Source organism: Semicossyphus pulcher, unplaced genomic scaffold, assembly GCF_022749685.1.
Source record: "Semicossyphus pulcher isolate SPU_LCO1_2020_fin unplaced genomic scaffold, fSemPul1.0.p SCAF_23, whole genome shotgun sequence".
Lineage (NCBI taxonomy): Eukaryota > Metazoa > Chordata > Actinopteri > Labriformes > Labridae > Semicossyphus > Semicossyphus pulcher.
Genome location: NW_027211697.1, coordinates 7,917,612 through 7,936,522, shown reverse-complemented (window position 1 = coordinate 7,936,522; position 18,911 = coordinate 7,917,612). Strand labels below are relative to the sequence as shown.

The following is an 18,911-nucleotide window of genomic DNA, read 5'->3' as shown; positions in this document are numbered from 1 at the left end:
TCAAAGATTTTCATTTAAATAAATGTCTGTTAAGTCTCTATCTATCGCCAAATGAGGTAAGACAATGGTGATTGAGCCTATGGCCCACTGATGAAAGCCTTTGCATTTGCAGTATTACAGACTGGGTGTCTGAAGGCGACTTTTGCTGAAAAAATCCCAAGCGGCGCCCAGTTAGTGACACATTATCCATCACCAAGCAATGGTTGGTCTGCCAGAGACACACTTGCGTGTAAAGCAGCTGTTTTTCCGGTCTCTTCAAGTGTTGTGAGTAACAGTGATCTCCTATGGCTGAACAAACAAAGAAAAGATGGATGACTACAGATACAACTTCAAAAATAAGTGAAAATCCAAAGAAAAAGAAACAAATTGGACGCTCAGATTAAGGCAAAAAAGGAAGGCAAGGAAAATCAAGTGTCACAACCGGAGCCATCCGTGGACATCACACATGAAACACTGTCTGGATATCTGCATAGTGCAATTACTGTTTATTGCCATTGTTGCTGCTGAAGAGATTGAAACTGAGATCTTCGCTATATTTAACATCAACAACAACCCATCTTAGTTTTAGTTTAGTTTCATTCAGTGAAGTTAATTTAAGTTATTTGTAAAACAAATATCCAGTTCATACACATAAAGACATGCGAGTCCAAACTAAAATGTTTATGGAGACTTCATGGCTCGGATTCTTTTGCCACTCAATAATTAAAAGTGGTTTCCTTTGACTTGAATTATTGTGTCTACTTCCTTGTAAAAAGGTTTGTATATTACACACTGTGTCACAAGTCAAAGTCCACAAACAATTCTGAGCTCAAGACACTGCCAACTGGAGACTTTGTCATTTTCCATGTGACACAACAGACATGAAGACTGTTTCACAGAATAAAAGCTTTTATTCACAAGGGCAAAAAAAAAAAAAGTACTTTTTTTGGTTTGTTTTTTTTAACAATTGTAAAGCCTGAAAAACACAGGAGTTCAGGCATTACATTGTGGATCATTTTTTAAACAAAATAAAAATAAAAAGGCTTTCACATTATACATTTCTGTCATAAGAAATAACTTCAGATCTGTACATCAAGCTTTTTACAAAGCACAAAGACTTTCAAAATATACATCATTCATTCACATTTTATACACATTAAAACCAAAGAGGGTTTGCTACATTTAAAACCTGGGAGTTCCTCTTCTGCGGAAAAAAGGCAGTCCGAACACATTCCACGTTGCATCACGTTCGACTTTCAAGAGCAGAGTCGATCCAGCATGCTGCTTGGCAACATTCAGGAGCTCCATTCTTTGTCTCCACAGAGTCACGAGACAGCAGGAGAGGACAGAGACTCTGTCTGCAGCTGGGCTAGTCTGTCAGTCTCCTCCTCTCCTTAGCATAAACACTTGTTTCAGCTCCTTCCTCCACAATTGAGGGACTTGTCCTACCTCCAAAAGTGGGCAGGTAACAGACTCAGTCGGTGTCCACTTGGCAGGGGTTCGTCCCCTGCTGCTGCGCTTCATGATACAGCCGCAGGAAGTCTTTGTAGCGTGGCGCGCAGCCCATCCAGGCCTCCCCGAACCTCACCGTCCCCGTGAAGAGGAACTCCCCATCGCCAGACTTTATCCCACACTGACGGGGCATCTTAATGTGTCCAGTCCACCTCCGTACCCTCACACCCCCAGATACAAACACCTGGGTCTTCTGTCTGTGGAGGCGGCTGATCTCCACGGTGACAGACGAGTGCTCCTCCTCCTGCTCCACCTTCTTAATGCTGCCCCGTGCCACTGAAAACACCAAGCAGAGACAAGGGTTACATATCGGTACTGGCTGTTTTTCATGTTGTGTTTTTAATTTGACCCTCTGTACAACATACAACAGCTTTATACAAGTCCCCAAACAGAGTTTTTACTTACCAAAGTCATTGGTGCAGACTGCTAGAAGCATCTCAGTGTCGCTGCAGGGCTGACAGGGTGCTGCGTGGAAATAAAGAGAGAGAGCAGATGAGATTGGAGCCAGAATTTGGTAGAGCACAACAAACAATCCACAATTTCTTTCTTACAGAATGATAAAAATCTCCACAACTTTCGGTTAAGTACCTCTAACACAAACAAAACTGCGGTAGAGCCACATGCACACATAAACACACAAGTGGGGTCACAGTAATTTCCCTCCAAACAGATGATTATTTATTTACAAAGCCGGCAGCATGAGTCCGCCGTCATGAGCTCGGGGTTTTTACACCAAACAGAGCTGCCGGGCATGCTGCTGTTATTGACAAAAAAAAAAAAAAGGGGGAAACCTCTCCACTATTTAAAGAAAATGCTGATGAGTGTTTCACGCATGGGGCTGCGCGGTAAGATTCCCCCAGCATGAGATGAACCCCGTGACACTCCATGACAAACAAGCACCAGATGAAAAGGATAAAGGGAAGCGCCGATGCGAGGAAAGGCCACATCTCTGACCTGAGCTCTGTTAGCACTTCTGCAGGCCTGCTGGGACTTAAACAGTCACTCCAGAATAAACCAGGACGAGCCCACAGAAACCTCTCACATCATCGCGTTGTTTTGCACAGTAAGAGTACAAATAGACGGCAAATAATTGGGTGTAAAAAAAGCGAAATAGCCCATCCTTTAAAAGCCTACCCCTGGCTACGTTTCACCTTTGACTGAAGGAAGGCAGCAGCTCAGCCAGCCCGCCTCCTGAGTGTTTTATAGCAGGAGAAAGGGCCCTAAATGAGAGCAGTCAAGATGATGATTAGTTGACTCAGGTGGTCCTGCGGCTGGCCAGGCCAGTACGCCTTTATTAGCCCTAGATCTGCTGTGGTTTTCCTGAGAGGCAGCGTGGTGCACAGGGGCAGGTGGGGAGAGGAGGGGTGTCGAGTCAGCAGCAAGTGGAGGGTGTAGCGGCAACCATTACAGTAAGAAGATGATTGGAAACCATTGTAGTTTAAATAGTAATAACTCTAAGTGCTATACTTGATGCAGTTAAGAATTGATGCATTCTGGAGAGAAATCTGCGGATGATTCCTCTTAATTAAGTCTAACAACAAAGATGTGAGCCGTCTGTCTCTGATTAGAAGAAGCAGAGCTGGAGCTTATTTTAGCCTCCTTGTCTAAAACAAGGAGGCTAAAACTCTAGAGTGTATAAGGGTGAGGGGTAAGCATGTCTTAGGTCAGCTTGCGTTGCAACACGAGGCGCTGCTGCATCACCGGAGAGATCAGAGGTCAAAGAGCCACAAGCTCGGACGGCTTAAGAACAGCTGGAGAGTGTGGAGACTTCAGAGCGGCCGACCTCGCCCACGGCTCGGAGCAGAGTGCAAAGACCCTTTGAAGTGAGCCTGCGTGCTGCCATAGCATCAGGCAGAGCAGGGCTGGTTTTTCTCCGCTCCAGAGCAGAGCTGAGCGGGGCTCACATGTCGCACATGAAACAGAACCGCAGGAATGGGACGAGAGCCGAGTCAGCATCTCTCCCTGGCCCCGTGCACATGCAGCGGCGCTGTGATCAGAACCACTTCACAGGCGCAGGGAGGGATGAGGGATGAGGGATGGGATGCGTGGTAAAGGAGGAGGGGCACTTTATAGCGTCCCTGCAACATCTGGGCCCTGATGCATTCCTCTGTAATGGAGCACAACTTGCTAATGCTGCTCGGCACAGACGAAACCCACTTCAAACAGCCAGGAAGAGAGAGAGGGAAGATATATGAAGGGGAGAGGAATGAAAAGGAAAATACTAGAATGATAAATAGACAAGAAAGATATTAGGAGGTAGGAAATAGTGAGACAGAGGGGAAGAAAGAGGTGTATAATTTAAGTGAGCTGAAAGGCAGTGCGAGGGAGTGGGGGGAAAAATAAGCCTATATGCTGCTAGAAGGTCCTCCCAACATCTGGTTGGAGACGCATTCCAACTTGACGGTGAGCAACTCAATCCCAGCACAGCGGGTCAGAGAGAAGAGGAAAAAGAAAGGAAGGAGGAAAAAAAAGATGAGAAGAAGCAGAGGAGCAATCAATCCAGCAGGCCGGGCTTCAGATGACACGAGACCACTGTCTTTGTGAATCATCCCAGTGCTATCTCAGGCCACATCACAGAAGCAGATTATACTGCAGAGCGAAGCCGAGCACACTAATGTGGTCAAAACAACTCCACGCTCGCTCCTCTCTGCGTTTAACCCTCGCTCTCTTTCCCTCTCTCTCTCTGCTGTGCCAGATAATGACGCAGGATGTGGAAACGTGAACCCAGAGAGCCGTAAAAACAGATGTGGGGCTGATTCTGCTCATATTTTGTTTTAGGTGGAAAAAAACACAGTTGCGCAGCTTGAAACGGTGCAGGTTTGGCAGGTAGGCAGCGTGAAAACAGACTGCTGTTTTTCAATGGAGGCCCTCTCTGTTTGGCTGTGCCCCTCCGCACACAAGCCATCCAAGAAAAATAAATACATAAAAAACAATTACAGCTCAGAGGAAAGGAAAAGTTGTAGTGGAAAGTCGGGATAAATATGAAGATTTAATCCAAAAAAAACATTCCACAAGTTCCATAAAGACTTAAGATTTTGGATGTTTTAATCCTCACTGCGAGAGGAACATTTCCCCGAGCCAAAACGTAGAGACAATTCTACCAGAGAAATAGACTCTGGCTTCTTTATTTGCAGTTTGCTGGAGCAAATGTCGAGTTTCCATCTATTAGAGTCCAACTTAATAAAAGTTTCCACCAGTAGATGGCTGCATTTAGTGCAGAGCACACACCGCAGGGACAAAGCACAAAGGAAGCCAGTCCTTGAGGGAATCAATCAAAAGCAAGTCTGCAGACTTTTTACTTAAGACTGAAACTAAATTCAAGACAGTTATCTACAGGTTTACAGATTTAATCATAACTGAGATGTATCTTACCACTCAGTGAGTGTGCCACCAAGTCCAGCCTGTCGCTAACCAGCTCGTACTGGAACGCCGTGATCCTGCGGCTGATGTCCAGGTGCGGGACGGCCTCGATGAAGAGCGCCCCCTCCTGGATACTGAAGCACTGCACCTTGCCCTGAGCCTGGTCCTCTTCGCGCAGCAGTAACCGCAGCTTTCCATTGCGGTCCAGGTAGATGTTGGTGCCTCTGCAGTCTGCGGTGGGTTTGATGCAGACCGAGAGGCGGGCGGCGGCAGGTGACACCGTGTTGGGTCGGAGGTTGACAATGATGGCCCCCGTGGGATAGAGCCACTCCAGAGAGCCTTGGGAGCAACGCAAGTAGACCTGCTCCACGTCCCTGGCGTGGCCTTCGTGAGTCAGGCCGCTGGGGGGAAAGAAAGGGAAAGATGTCAGCAAACATCAACCATTCAAGAGGGCGGTTAGGAATCTGGAAAAGTGTGCAGAAACACATGAATTTAAATCTTTCTTTGTCGTGATTTATTTTTTAAACTCAGTCTCAACCCTGTTTTTAATTCAACACAGCATAAAGGGACTATTCTGATCATTTATAGTCCCAGTTAACTGACCAAGGTGAAGCCCTCTGGCAGACTTTGAGGATATTAGACCACATTCCTCCTTAAGCATTAAGCGCCGTCTGCGCGCAAGACTGGCTGCATGACCAGTCACGAGCCGGAGCAGCCAAGATGACCTCAGCTCCAACACACTCCCCCCCCCACACCACATTGTTCCTCCCAGAGCTTTGGCAAAATGCACCACTGGCAGGCTGCCTTTGGGAAGAGTTTGGAAGCAGGAATGGATGAATGGAGGGACACAGGGGCTTCTGGGCAGACAACGGCAGCAACAGTAGCCGGGCCTGCTGCATGCAAGTGCAAATGCAGGTCACGCACCGAACCTCCCCTTGCTTTCAAGCCACCAAAGAGACTGGAAGAGACTTGTCCGGGCAGCACTTCGGCCTCTGGCGCCAGCGTGACCAAATGACTCCCTCCAGAACTTAATGCCTGGTCAGGGTTTGAAAACTCCAGTCCGTCAGTCATTCTGTGGCAAAGCCAGAGGCAGGAAGCCATCAGCAGTCTACCAGCGTGCATCATGCCAAGCTAGTGGTTTGACTCCGGGGAGGAGAAACGCCTAGTTTCCTCAGAATGAGATGCTGAAATTCAAATTCGCCAGAGATCTAAAGAAACCCCGAGCACATGCTGAGCATATGTAGCTGAAGCCCCATAACCAGGCTCTCCTCAGCACGCCTCTAATTAAGTCCTCTTTAACTTCATCACTTCTGCATGCAATTACAGCAGATTAGTCAAGAGTCTCACTAATGAACAACAGATTATTGGTTGAGAGCTCAAAGAACGGAGCATGGTCCACCCCTCCTGACTTAGTGGAGGATGAAAAACAAACCGCACTATTTGAGGCACAGCTTCTCAAGTGCAAAACAGAATCCAGCAGATGTTTGATGGGAGGTGAAACTTTCCAGTATTAGATTCGGCCTGAGGTTTCAGAATCTGTTACAGATATTTCATAACATGAAACCAAAATACTTAAAAGCTCTTGGGAGATCTGTACATTTAATACTGTGACTATTTCAGTGTTTTTTTCTAGTCTGGAGGTATGTTAACCCTTAAAAACAGGTATGAACATATTATTGGTGGATGGGATGTGGCAGTATTAATTTAAAATTCTTCAGCATTTTATCTTCCAAAGCTCATGTTAAAAAATGATTTTAAAAGCACGTTTATTCAAATTCAACTTGGTGAATCCCTGCTTATTGTAATAAGTTACATTTGTCAAATAGTCATTCATAAATTAAGCAAAACCCAGACCCAAACTCACGTGTCTGTAAAAACAATTGTACTTTTTATTCCTTCTATGTTAAAAAAAAAAAAATGTAGGCCTATTTAATGAGGCGAACTTTTTTTTCAAATTTAAAGCTCTAGTTTCGTTTACTGCCCAGCCTGCTTTCACATAACCGCAGTCTCGGAGTTTCTGTCCCCACAGGTTGCTTCACCTCACTCACTCTCAGACTTTATACATCGTTTAAAATGAACGTTTAAAAACTGATATTTGACAAACAGGGCCGTAAACCTTACCTGCCCTTCCAGCTGCACTGGTCGCTTGAGTACTGGCAGAAACAAATCCTACAGAGTAAGAGAAGGGGCAGCAGGGAGGCCAGCACCGGGGTGAGCATGTTTATCACACAGCTCACTTCTTCGCCTGCTCTCGAGTGAAACTATGATGAAGTCCCGCCGCCGTATTTCCAGCTACATAGCGTTTCCATGTAGCCCCCGGTCCGCTCCGAGCTGCTCCCCGGGGTTCCCTCTTTGATTTTCGGGAGGTTCAGATGAACAACAGCGCTTATTCAAACTCTGTCGTAGCGTCCAGTGTTGACGGACCTCCGTGAAATGTGGACTGAGTTCAGCTCCGACGCTCTCGCTCTGCAGTCCTGATTACTCTCGACGTCACACCCCATCCACAGCAGTCCATCACATATGCTGCGTTCAGGTGCTCACCCCAGGCTCCGATCTCCGAGCTTCACGTTGTAAAACTATGCTTGTGTAGCATTTGAGTTCTTTTGACGTTTAGAAATTGGTTAAATGTTTTTTTAGAATCCATATACATTTAGTTTTTTATTCATGTATGCTTTTAATGTATTTATTAATTAATTGTTTTCCATTTTGTTGGGTAAGACTTGATGTTTTTGTTGCTTGTTTAGCTTATTTGTTTATTTTTGCTTGTTTATTTTTAATCCTGAACGCTCTTTACATACCAACTGGCTAAATTGTATGATAATTGTATGTGAAAACACAAAAATAAATAAATAAATAAATTCTCTCTATTACTGGAAAATGATTATTTATGAATACAGGGGGGGAAAGCTTAAAAAATGATAATGTATGTTTTCTCTGGAATTATTACATTAGTTAGGTTACAACTGAGTACTCTAAGTATAATAAAACATTTCCACTTTCCTAATATTTATTATTGTAGTTGTTGAGATGACTTATTTGACAATAAGTGGGGAAAGTTCCGATAGCACCTGAAGTGCACATCAAGCCCTTTTACGGAGCATGACAACAGCTCTGCATGTTCACTTTTGTACTTTAAACTTAAAATAGCAGTTTTACATATTAAGTTATGAGCCTTGTTTCCAATCTAACCACAGCTATATTCGCTATAATTTTTTTTTTTTAATACCTAAGTTACCTTCCTAGACAAAGACAAATCCCTCTTAGAGCCTTTAATAGCCTAAACACACAATTATTGCTTTCCTAAAGTAGTCAAATCAGGCCAAATGGTCGATAATGAAGAGGGAGAGTGCCTGCTAATAAAATACATCAGAAGAAAGTGGAACGAATAAAACTAGCTAGAACCGGTTTATTATTTGTACATGGATTAAAAGAAGCTACTGTCTTTTTTTGTAGTTGGCTTCCTGTTAAACTAAATAGGATCTTATTAAAACTGTCATGAACTGACACCAGAATAAAGTCCTATTAAGTTTAACTGCAACCCAGCTGTGTTATTGCTCAGTCTTACCACATTGTGCAGTTGTTTTCAGCAACGGTCTGATGAAATTTAAGGGCTGATTAGTGGTGAGTATTTGTGTGATGCTTCTTTTCATTATAAACCGCACACAAGCTCTAATAACCACTATAAACTTGTGTCGTTGTTGATTAAATTATTTGTAAAAAGGGTGCATGAGAAACATGCACAGCAACAGACAATGCATACACTACAAATGATAAGTTACTTATCAACATTTTGCAGCATTTTGAAGAGTTTGTATGTTCAAATCATGGTTTGCTGCTCTTGTCGTAACCCCACAAATATCCCATATCGGTTGCATGAAGGGAAAAAAATGAATGAAAGTCAAGTCACTTTTGTTGTTTTATCTGAAATAATTATGTTTCTATGCCTAAAATATGAAATAATGTTCAAGAATTGAACGAGAATCTGGAAAACCACATGCCAGAAAAACACACCATGCCTTCCAGACATCCCTCAGGTTAAAGTGCCATTTCATTAAATCCAAAGCAATAAATAACTATGATTCTTTTATTTAATTACTTTGATAAATGATCTAAACATTTACAATACAAAAGTACCCACCAAAGTCTGAGGATAACACTCCTGCACAGCTCTGTCAAGTCCCTGCCTGAGGAGCTGCAGGGACTTGCAGAGCGGCAGGGTCCGTTAACACATCTGTGCATCTGTAAACATAAACTACTCATCGCTCAAGTCAAGGATCCAAGGAGTTATGTTTTCTAATGGAACAAGACGTTTTGCGTGTGGATGGTGTTTGGCATGGGGAAAAAAACCCGTCTGACGAGGAAAACCAGAGTTGTTTGTAACTGCTACTTCTCCTCTCTGGTTTCTTGGGACTTGGAGTTGGTTGTGATCGACGAGTCTTTATTGCTGACCTGACATGCAGGGTACGTGTCCGAGCCTGGGCTGCATGCCACCAAACTTTAAAAACCCAAAGAAAAATGTGCAGATGGGATCTTTATTTGACTCAAGGTTCTCCCTCTCATATCAAATGTCTCCAGACTTGTACATTGTGCAACCGTTTAGTTTTGTTTGCGTAATGTAGTAATGGTTAGAAGTTTGTCTGCTGTGTGTGTGCGCCCTAGTTTCCATGCAGGCCTCGCCATATTGCAGGCTGTCTGGGAGATATTATTCCTCCTGCTGAGGTAACCGAACCGCAAGACAAGTCTGAACATGATGTCTGAGGAACCATCACAATGACACCTGCACTGATGCACCACAGCTACACCTGTAAGAGTTTCTCAATGATGTCTGGGAATTACACAACAGATTTGTGGTTATATTCTAGGATAGAAGGATAAGTCGACGGATTGTAGACATGAAAGTCTGCTTCCAGGTGAAGACAATCAATTTTATGAAGATAGATTTTATTTAAACAGACAATTGTACAAAGCCTTTTGTGCCTTCAGAGGGAAATGCATGAAGTTTGGCGTCTCAAGTGATGTCACATGAGCCACTCTTCATCTCTGCTTGAGGCTACAGGCTGTCATTTACATTGCTGCTACTAGCATAATGTGATGTATTTATGTGGTGTCGTAATAATCCCCAAATTAGTTCCCTACCAGGAAAATTCATATGAACACTCCTTCCAGTTGGAATAACCCCCAGCAAAGATTGCAGTGTGCAACTTGTTGAGTTGAAATCATATTACGCAGAAACATGGTGGTCGCGAGTAAATGTAACTCATATGTTATGGAGCTGCCCTAAAATACAAGACATGACTGTGCCTTATTCTTCTAGTCTGTATATTCTGGGGGATCCATTGTCCCTCAAGCACCTCACTTCCCCTGGTGCAGAATGGGTGCAGATTACACTGATGCTGCAGGATAAGGTAATTGTCTCAGAATGGAAGGCCGCCTTTACTCGCCCTGTAAATCTTTGGTTTTTAGGTAGACTAAAGTTTAATGTTATCATTTGAAATGGGAGCGCTACCTGTCCACCATTGGAGGTACATACTGAGGTGTGTTAATGGGAGAGGTCCAAAGGATCAAATCCTTGATAGATCTCAGATGCTCTGTCTACCCTTACTTTATGTGGCTGTGGCCTACATTGCTCCTTATACTTTGTCGCAACGACTGTCATTGTTGCGTCAATGTGTTTTTTTACATATAATTTACTTTCTGTTCATTTTGTAAGGGTGTCTCAATTGTTGGCTTTGTTCTGTATGTAAGTACTTGTTTATGTCAGAAAATTAATAAATATAAATCATTAAAAAAAATAGCATACATCCATCTCACAGTTTGACACATGAACACACCAACATATGTAGAAAAACCACTGAGAGGTCTGTTGATGTATTGTATTACACGGCTGTACTTGATTCTAATTGGTCAGCATTTCAAGGTCTGTTATTTCTCGATAACAGACTGTTGCTATGAAGAACAGACCGTTGCTAGGGATGCGGCTCTACTCGCACAATCCGGAGGACTAACTGTAATCGATCCATTGACAGAAGTCCGGTAAATTTGATGTGGGCTTGTTTACAGAGGGGGAAAGAAAAACCTTCAGAGGGGAGACAAGAGTCCTGCTCACCCTGTGGGGGTTCAATTCTGCGATAACAACCTGCTCACTGTACAATATCCCTTACATATCAGCCATTATTTCCAGCCAATGTGTTAGGAGTGGAGTTGCATTGTGGGTAATAAAAAATATGTTTGAAGCATCAAATTTCACGGTTAACAGTAAGTCAAAGGCAACGGCATCATGACGTCTCTTTCTTTCAGCTGTGAGTATTGAGCAAGGTCTTTTAATTTCGATTTGTATGTACTTTATTTGAGCAAACTTACAGCATACACGCTCAAAACTAATAAAGGAATCGTTGGCCAGACAAAACAAGTCATTTAAAAAATGTCACCTTGGGCTTTTGGAGGACTGTGATGGTCCTTTTACTATCTCTTGACATTTCAAAGACACAATACAAGCTGACAAATCTAATACAAGTGATGCATCTATCATGAAAAGATAACACAGTTGCTGCTTTACTTAGTTGGAATGGTGAAATATTATCCAACAAGGACTAAGTGAGAAAAACACTTACCCACAAACAAAAAAAAACACACAATTTTATTTCCCAGAGAAATGAATCTCTCCCAAGAAGGGTGCGTTTACCCTCATCTTGTTATTCCAGTTGCCTCATCACTCGCTGCCAGTTTGTTATTTTCCCTCTCATTGGCAGGTTTAGCTCTCACCCTCCACCTGTCAGGAGATTCACTGCTGGTGGGAGCGGGAGTGAAGCACGGGAGGGGGGGAAGAGAAAGAAAACAAATCGATGACAGACAGCGGGAGAGTGAAAAACAGACAGTTAATCATACAGTCCGTTGGTTTTTTATTGACTGTGAGAGGAAACATGACGTTCAGCAGAGAGGCAGTGAGGTGCAGTTCAAATTAAAGGATTAGTTCGGTTTGGTAAATATGTGTTATGTAGCCTGGGATTGTGAAGGAGAAGAGAGGGGGGGGGCTGCTGAGGTTTGGGGGAGGGGGTGATGGGATTGTTTTTTTGTCAGGCCATGTTGTCCCAAACTCTTGCTGAGTGTGACTCACTTTTATGCCCCGGGCTCGCCTCCAGGTGAAAAAGCAGTCATAAAGTAGATGAGGCTGCTGACAGGATGTGATTTTTACGTGTGTTTGCCTCTACGTGTGTGTCGCCTGTACCTTCTTTCTTTGACTCTGCTGTTTCTCCTTTAATGTCTCACTGTGGGAAAAAGAAGAACGAGGCTTGTCAACGATTAAACCCCCGTAAGAGAACTGTTTTCTGTTAAACAGCGGGCAGTGAACGAGCCCATTGTGTTCATTTTCTCCTCTGGGTTTAAAAGATACAGCGGATTGATCCATTTGGCTTAGTTTGTAGTGTGTGGAGTTAAATTTCAACAACCATCCCCTCAATGTTAAACCTCTGAGAACCAGGTTGATAAACACCGAAACTGCTCTTTTTCAGAGCCGGTCTCAACCTGTTTGATTAAGCCTGCTATCTCGGGCTGATAAACTGTAAGCTGCAGTCACACAAGCATGTCCGATATCTCGTGGTATGCAGAGGCAGATTGGAAGGCGCTGATATCATCGAGAGGCCGTCTGCCTGTCATCATCCCTCTCTGGCTCCTCTCCAGCCCGTCAGAAATGCAGCTGAGCTCATTCCTCTTCGTAAAACAGGAACCCTGTCATCGTGAAGTGCCAGCCATATCTGAAGACAGACATGGTGTTTGTCTCTCTTCTAACACCTTGCACGACTTTGTCAGGTTGGTCTCCCTCCTCCTTAAGCAACAAGGTAACGAGCATGGTGCGCATTCCTGCTCTGCAGCCTCCGTGTCTCAATCATCAGCCTGGTCTGGGGTTGTGTTGCTGGTTGTAAAGTCCAAACATCTAGTCAGTGCGAAACTATGTGGGAGAAAGTGACATATTTGAAGTATGCAGCAACTGGCGCATCTCACTCTGAATTCTCAGAAGTTTTTGCAAGCCAGAGCAGACAAAGAATGTCTTTTGTTTCAGCGCTGATGGTGATGTGTGCTTATAGGAGAGAAAAACACATATTGAAGGCAAGAGTGGAGAAGAAATGTCATGGTTTGTGTTCCAGGGCATGTGAGAGGTGGCAGGAGAGATTGCATGTTGCCAAAGAGGCCTCATGCTCAAGTCCATGCCGAATTAGCTCTTCATGCCTTCAAGCTGTTCTCAACACCACGCTATCAGCTCCTTCATATCCCGCTCTCAGCGGCACAGAAACCTGAGGAACCACGGGGCCGAGGAGGGACCAGAAGAAGAATTTGGGTCAAGGCTCATTTTGCCTTCGCAGGTGGGCAACTCTTACGAAAGAGTTAGATAAAGCTGTTGTTCATATGAATTTCACAGAGGACATATGGATTAGGCCTGCAGGTCCACGCGGTTCTGAGGCTTGAACAGCAGCCAAATATTTAGAGCATCTTCTTGTAAGTGCAGAGGAAGACAAGGACCAGTATTGAAGTCTGACTCACCAAAGAGAGCAGCTCTGCGTCTTTGCAGCACCCTTTCTCCAGTACGACTTCCGCTGTCCAGATTAGCCTCGCTGATCGGATTCTCCGGGCTTCCTGCGCGAGAAAGAGCGCTGGCCCACGTCCCTCCTCTTTCTCCATGGCACTGTGACATGAGAGTTTCCTTGATGGGTACACTCATTCTTCGATTCGCCCGATCAGTCCAGGATGCGGTGCACAAAAAGCCTCAGCCTTTAGGCCGGCTGATGCCGGGTGACAGCCATGATAGACTCAGAGACGGTGGGGGCGGGAGGGAAGAAGCAGGAGCGCCTTCTTTTGTTAAGTCCAAAGTTTTCTGGCTCACACGGGGGAGATCAGCTCCTTCTATCTACCCACAGACTCTGGCATCTTTCCTGTGCAAGAATTTGGCTCTGACGCTCTTATAAAGTGCAGGAGAAAATTCCAACATTGCTACACAGAATATTGATTTCATACACTCTGCGTTGATCTCTGTGTTCTTTTTGTAAGTTGGGTTTGGAATTCCTGGAAGAGATTTTAATGGAGTTTTAACATTGCGGGGGACGTCGTCTGTCTTCAATCAGGGATGCAGTCTTCTGCCAGTGTAGATGAGGCACAGTCAGACTCACTGGGCATATTCTGGATCGATGATAGAGGTCATGTTTTGGGTTTTCTGATACTTTGAGGAGAAGATCTTGGAGGAGTAGCGAGTTGAGAAGTGAACAAAGAACACTTACCGACACACTCTTCTGCTTTTTGAAGCCATATGTTAACAAAAGAGAAGCAGACACAGCTGCAACTAAAAACATCTATTAAAGTACTGTAGGTACATTTCTCATGTACTTCTTTACTTGAGTAGTTCCCTTTTCTTCCACTTTTTCTTCTACTTCAGAGAAAAATTGTAGGCTGCACAGATTTTATCAATTAAGTTACTTTGTAGGTTACTATTTCACAAACTGCAGCGTGTACACAGCGTTCTATTGAGTTATTAAAGTCTTCACTTCTTAAAACAAGACGAAAAAATCTTTCAGTGTTGACCTGTATTAACTAAAGACTGTTCAGACTGTTGTAGGGACTTTCCCCTAAAGAATGAGGTGGAGTTTTGTTCCTGATTCTGGAGGAGCTCGACCATCATTCTGTCTTCCAAAAAGTTCTTGCAAGAAATTAACATAGTCTAACCAAACTGACATACAGCTCCGAAAAAAACATTAAGAGACCACTCCAAAATGTTCTTTAAATCAGCATCTCTCTCTACATGTCATAGGCCAGCCCAATCCAGATCTGAACCTCAGTGAAAACCTGAATGTGATCACCCAACAGCAATGTGACAGACTGGTGGAGAGCATAACAATATGCATGAAAAACCATCTTATTCCAACAAATATAGATTTCTGAACTCTTCCTAAGTTTAACTTCATGTTCATTTTTAAACAACCGATTACTAACCTTTTTTCTTTGCATTATATGAGGTCAGACAAAGATGTTTTCCCATCTTTTTGTTATCTTAACCGGTCGTCATTTTCAGCAAATAAAAGAGAATGAGAATATTTTATTTAGACATAGGATGTTAATGTTACACATACAATAAAACTAGGTTAATTTGACCAAAAGTAGTTAAAACCAGCTCCATCTTTACCAACATTAACATTTAAAACGCAGCTTATTTGTTCACGTAAAAGTGTCTTTTGTCACTGAATTCCTTTTGAACTTTATAATTCTCTACTTAAGTAAAGTTTGGATGCAGGTTTTTCACACTTTATTATTGACACCTAAACTGAGGTGAAGTATTTGAACATTTCTGAACCTCTAACATTAACCAGCTTGTGTTTGCACAGGGCGAGAGTAGGAGAAAGGAAATGCAGGAGAGGAGAACAGTCGGCCTATTGTGTCCATCCTCTTGCAAAGTTTTATATTAGCACATGGTTTGCCTGGAGAAATAAACCATTTAGAACTTAACAATCAGTACAATCTGTTCATAAACTAAGCATGATGGTTCTTTGTGGAAAGTCTGACCCGGTGTTCTGGAGTGCTATAAAGTGACATAAAGACCCTCTGGTATGTCTGAATGGATCTCAGTCTGCCTGAAACGAGAGCAGAATACCAGAGTTCTGTCTGTGGTGTGATCCTTGTCTTCTCACCTGTTGATTCACAGGCTGACGACAGCCGTGGTCACAGGTGAGGGGAAGCGGCAGGTTCATGGGAAAGGTAGGGGTCAGAGAGAACCATGTAAGGGTCAATGACGAGGACAACAAGTTCATGTTTGGGGTTACTAGCAGACACAATCAGAGTACGGATAAGTACGAGCTGCAATTGTAGCATCCAACTATCCATTGCATGTTGTTCATCTCCTTTTGTAACACATTCTGCACCTCATGATGCATCTAATTTATGTTTTATGAGCTAATCAACATGCTTCAAATGGTTATACAATGTGCACAATAAAAAAGAAGGTTTTAGTGTCTTATTTAATTTGTTCTTCCTGGATAGCCAATCAAATGTTGAGATTTGACTACAGTTCCAGCAGGAAGTAAGCTTGTTGTCCCAGGGTCTAGAATTACCACATTTCAACACTCACGGTGTTCCTCTGTGCTCTGTGAAGGGATCATCTTTCTGATGAGGATCATGGAAGAAAACAAAGTACAGATTTAAGCAATCCTTGAGTAATTGCTAAATACTACTTTGTTTTGTTCTCAAGGGGGAAAAAAAACAATGCAGGCAAGCCAAAACAAGAAGCATGGCATTAATAAAGATAACAGAGCCACACAGAAATAACCTGTTAGGTCTGTATCTTCCTCCAATCATCCTGAGGTCATGTCAGGCAGCCTGCCAACAGGGCCTGTGGGGAAATGAAGAGCCATTTTGAGTCAGGCAGGTATCCAGAGAGCACGGAGGGAAATGGTGGATCCAGTGGATCTCTAACTTGACGTGCACACAAAGACAACTAGTCACAGCTTAGTCTAAAGGTGCTGTGTACGATTATAATCAGATTCAGCAGATATCTCCTAACTGTCCACTAGCTGTGTGTTCTTTATGTCTGCTAAAAAATCTGTACACGGCCCTTGGTCTGTGATTTTGTATCAAACAAAGTGGCTCAGACAGATTAGAGCCAGTTAGCAACAGCTAGCTGGCTAGTTAGCAACCGATTCCCAACAGTTAGCAACAGCTAGCTTCTGTGCACTCCGACCTCTGCCCTTACACTTCCGCTTCCACGTCCTCGCCCATGACCATTGGAGCTCTATAACGGTAGTAATGAATACAGCTTTGGACATAGTACCTTGCTAACTTGGTGTTAAAATATTCTTATTGCTACGGAATGTATCACTGACTGTAGAGAATAAGTTACTGTTACGGCTGAAGTTACTAGCAGTTATATCATTGATACATATGAGACAGCTACATAAGATATGTCTGAATTCAGGAGCTGCATCCTTCAAAGGAGGTGGGTTAGGAAGGGTACGTCATTCGTAGCCTGCGTAGACTGCTAAGGCTGAACTGAAATGAGACAGTGGGTCTAAGGAGGATTTCCTGTTTGCGTCACCCCTCATCACAAAGTACAGCTCCTGTCGCCTAGCAACAAGTGGAAGGCCTGGTTTTGATGTTGGACCACGGAGGACGAGATGGTGGACTCTCAAGGGTCCGAGGAATACTCTTTTAAATGTGAATTTTTGCTTTACGATACAAATGTGAAACAAAAAGAAGGGTGTGTCATACGTATTCCGCAATTCAAACGAGTCCACCATCCTCTTTTGAATTGGCTGGCTATCTCTGGATATGTTGGCCAGCCTTTACCAGCTGTGAGTCAGTCGGTCTCCAAATACGTCCTTCAAAAGACACAGCTATAAAGTAAAGTATATTCCCTGTTGTTAAGTTTTTGCATTTCATTTCCTGTTTTATTTTGTCATTCACTTGTCCCTCTTCAGTATGTTGCTGTACTTCCTTCCTTTGTGTTTTTCCCGCTTGTATGACTTTGGCCCCGCCCTTATGTTTCCACCTGTGCCTTGATTGTCTCACCTGTGTTTTATTACCTCACCTTCCAATAGTAGGGTACTTAGTCTTCGCCTGTTTCAGAGCCAGTTTCTTGTAGTAGTCCTAGTGTTCTTCTTTTCTGGCCATTGATGTTTTCTCGTTTGGAGATTTTAAGCTTGCCTGGCTCACATGGACAATTTCAGTAAGCCTTTTGTTTGTGTTTGTGCAATTGGGTTCTTTCTCTGTTACAACCTTAACGTGATGACAGTAGCTACTACAATATGCATTTGCCACTTTTGTTTATAACAACAAAAAATGCTATGAGGCTAGCTTACCTCAGGCAGCAGACGCTTCCACTATGTTGCAAACTTGTCGATGACAATGCACATCCTGGAATCTGGGGGGCGGAGCTTCTGAAGGAGCACTGAAGGCAGGGCTTCTTTGTTTGGCTGTTCAGAAAACTTTTTCAAAATCACATATCCCACCTTACATGCTCGTGCACAAATGTTATAATGAACCTCTGAAGGAACTGATAGAACCACTTTGAATGTAATCTCCAGGCACCAGCATTATAAAACTCACCTTGAAGTAGTCTGAGGCTAAACTCACAGGCAACATCCACATCTAGAGATTATTTTAGACTTTCAGCAGGTGGGGCTGCACACAGAGAAAGTCTTAATATTTAGTCACCTGGATGAAGTTGAAAGCAGCAGATGTGCTGACGGAGTGGAATATGGAGGCCGACGCTGCAAGATCAGCTGCAGGATCAGCTGAGGGATCATGGGAGCTGCATGGAGGCAGCGCTCTGTGATCTTATTATTGTGCTTTGTGTTAGTCGGCGCTGTGTGACTCAGAGTCGTCAGGCCGGTTTTAGTATGACACACGCACGCACACAGGTTTAAAACACTAATCCTCCACCCTACCATATACTCTTGGCTGGCGCACGCCACACACACTCCCAGGGTCATATGAGCCAGAACTACACAGACACGCTTCAGCAGGTCAAAAGTCATGTGGAGCCTCGAGTGGAAACTTATCTGATACACTCGGGGCAGAGCACAGAAAGTTCACAATGTAATCGCACGTCACTGGCAATCTTATTCTGGCTTCAAATATCGCCTCAAACGCACATATTATGGTTTTGTAGACATAGATTGAGGAAATTAACATAATAATACCATGTATTAAAGTGAACGTGTACCCTACAGAGAACACTCAAACTGCCAGAAGAGTTAAGAATGAGCTTTAACACGCACACACTTCTGTTTCCCTTAGCGGGATATGCCCTCGTGCGAAGGAGTTCATGTTATTGTGCTGCCAGACACCTGTTGAAACACAGGGGCCTCCGTCATGATGAGACATGCGCCTGTGCAGGTGAAGCACAACCAGCTGAAAGAGGTGCAGCAGGTGACACACACGCACGCACACACTGCCTGACAAAGGCGGCACGAGCAGAGAGCTGAGTCCGATACAGAGCTGCAAAATCATGGCTGTGATCAGACCAAACATTGATCCTGTTAATAGGTCATTGATACTGTTAAATATTATTCAGAGCTTTTTCAGTA

General features: G+C 43.7%; 1 protein-coding gene across 1 annotated transcript; it reads right to left on the bottom strand.

The window, feature by feature from the left end:
• Positions 1 to 893: 893 nt before the first annotated feature.
• On the bottom strand, positions 894 to 7,307 carry metrnla (meteorin like, glial cell differentiation regulator a). Its single transcript, XM_069674341.1, has 4 exons — positions 6,973 to 7,307; positions 4,864 to 5,252; positions 1,897 to 1,956; positions 894 to 1,767 (listed from the first exon to the last, which is right to left on the bottom strand). The coding sequence occupies exons 1-4, from the start codon at positions 7,068 to 7,070 to the stop codon at positions 1,454 to 1,456; spliced, it is 861 nt and encodes a 286-aa protein (XP_069530442.1). The 5' UTR covers positions 7,071 to 7,307; the 3' UTR covers positions 894 to 1,453.
• Between the last annotated feature and the right edge of the window lie 11,604 nt (positions 7,308 to 18,911).

What these genes read in the sequence shown, in the direction of transcription:
- metrnla (XM_069674341.1), bottom strand. Translation starts at nt 7,070, where the DNA reads ATGCTCACCCCGGTGCTGGCCTCCCTGCTGCCCCTTCTCTTACTCTGT. An exon ending in GGTGGCACACTCACTGAGTG is followed by an intron (nt 1,957 to 4,863) that starts GTAAGATACATC and finishes ATTTCCACGCAG; the next exon opens with CACCCTGTCAGCCCTGCAGC. An exon ending in AGTCTGCACCAATGACTTTG is followed by an intron (nt 1,768 to 1,896) that starts GTAAGTAAAAAC and finishes TGGTGTTTTCAG; the next exon opens with TGGCACGGGGCAGCATTAAG.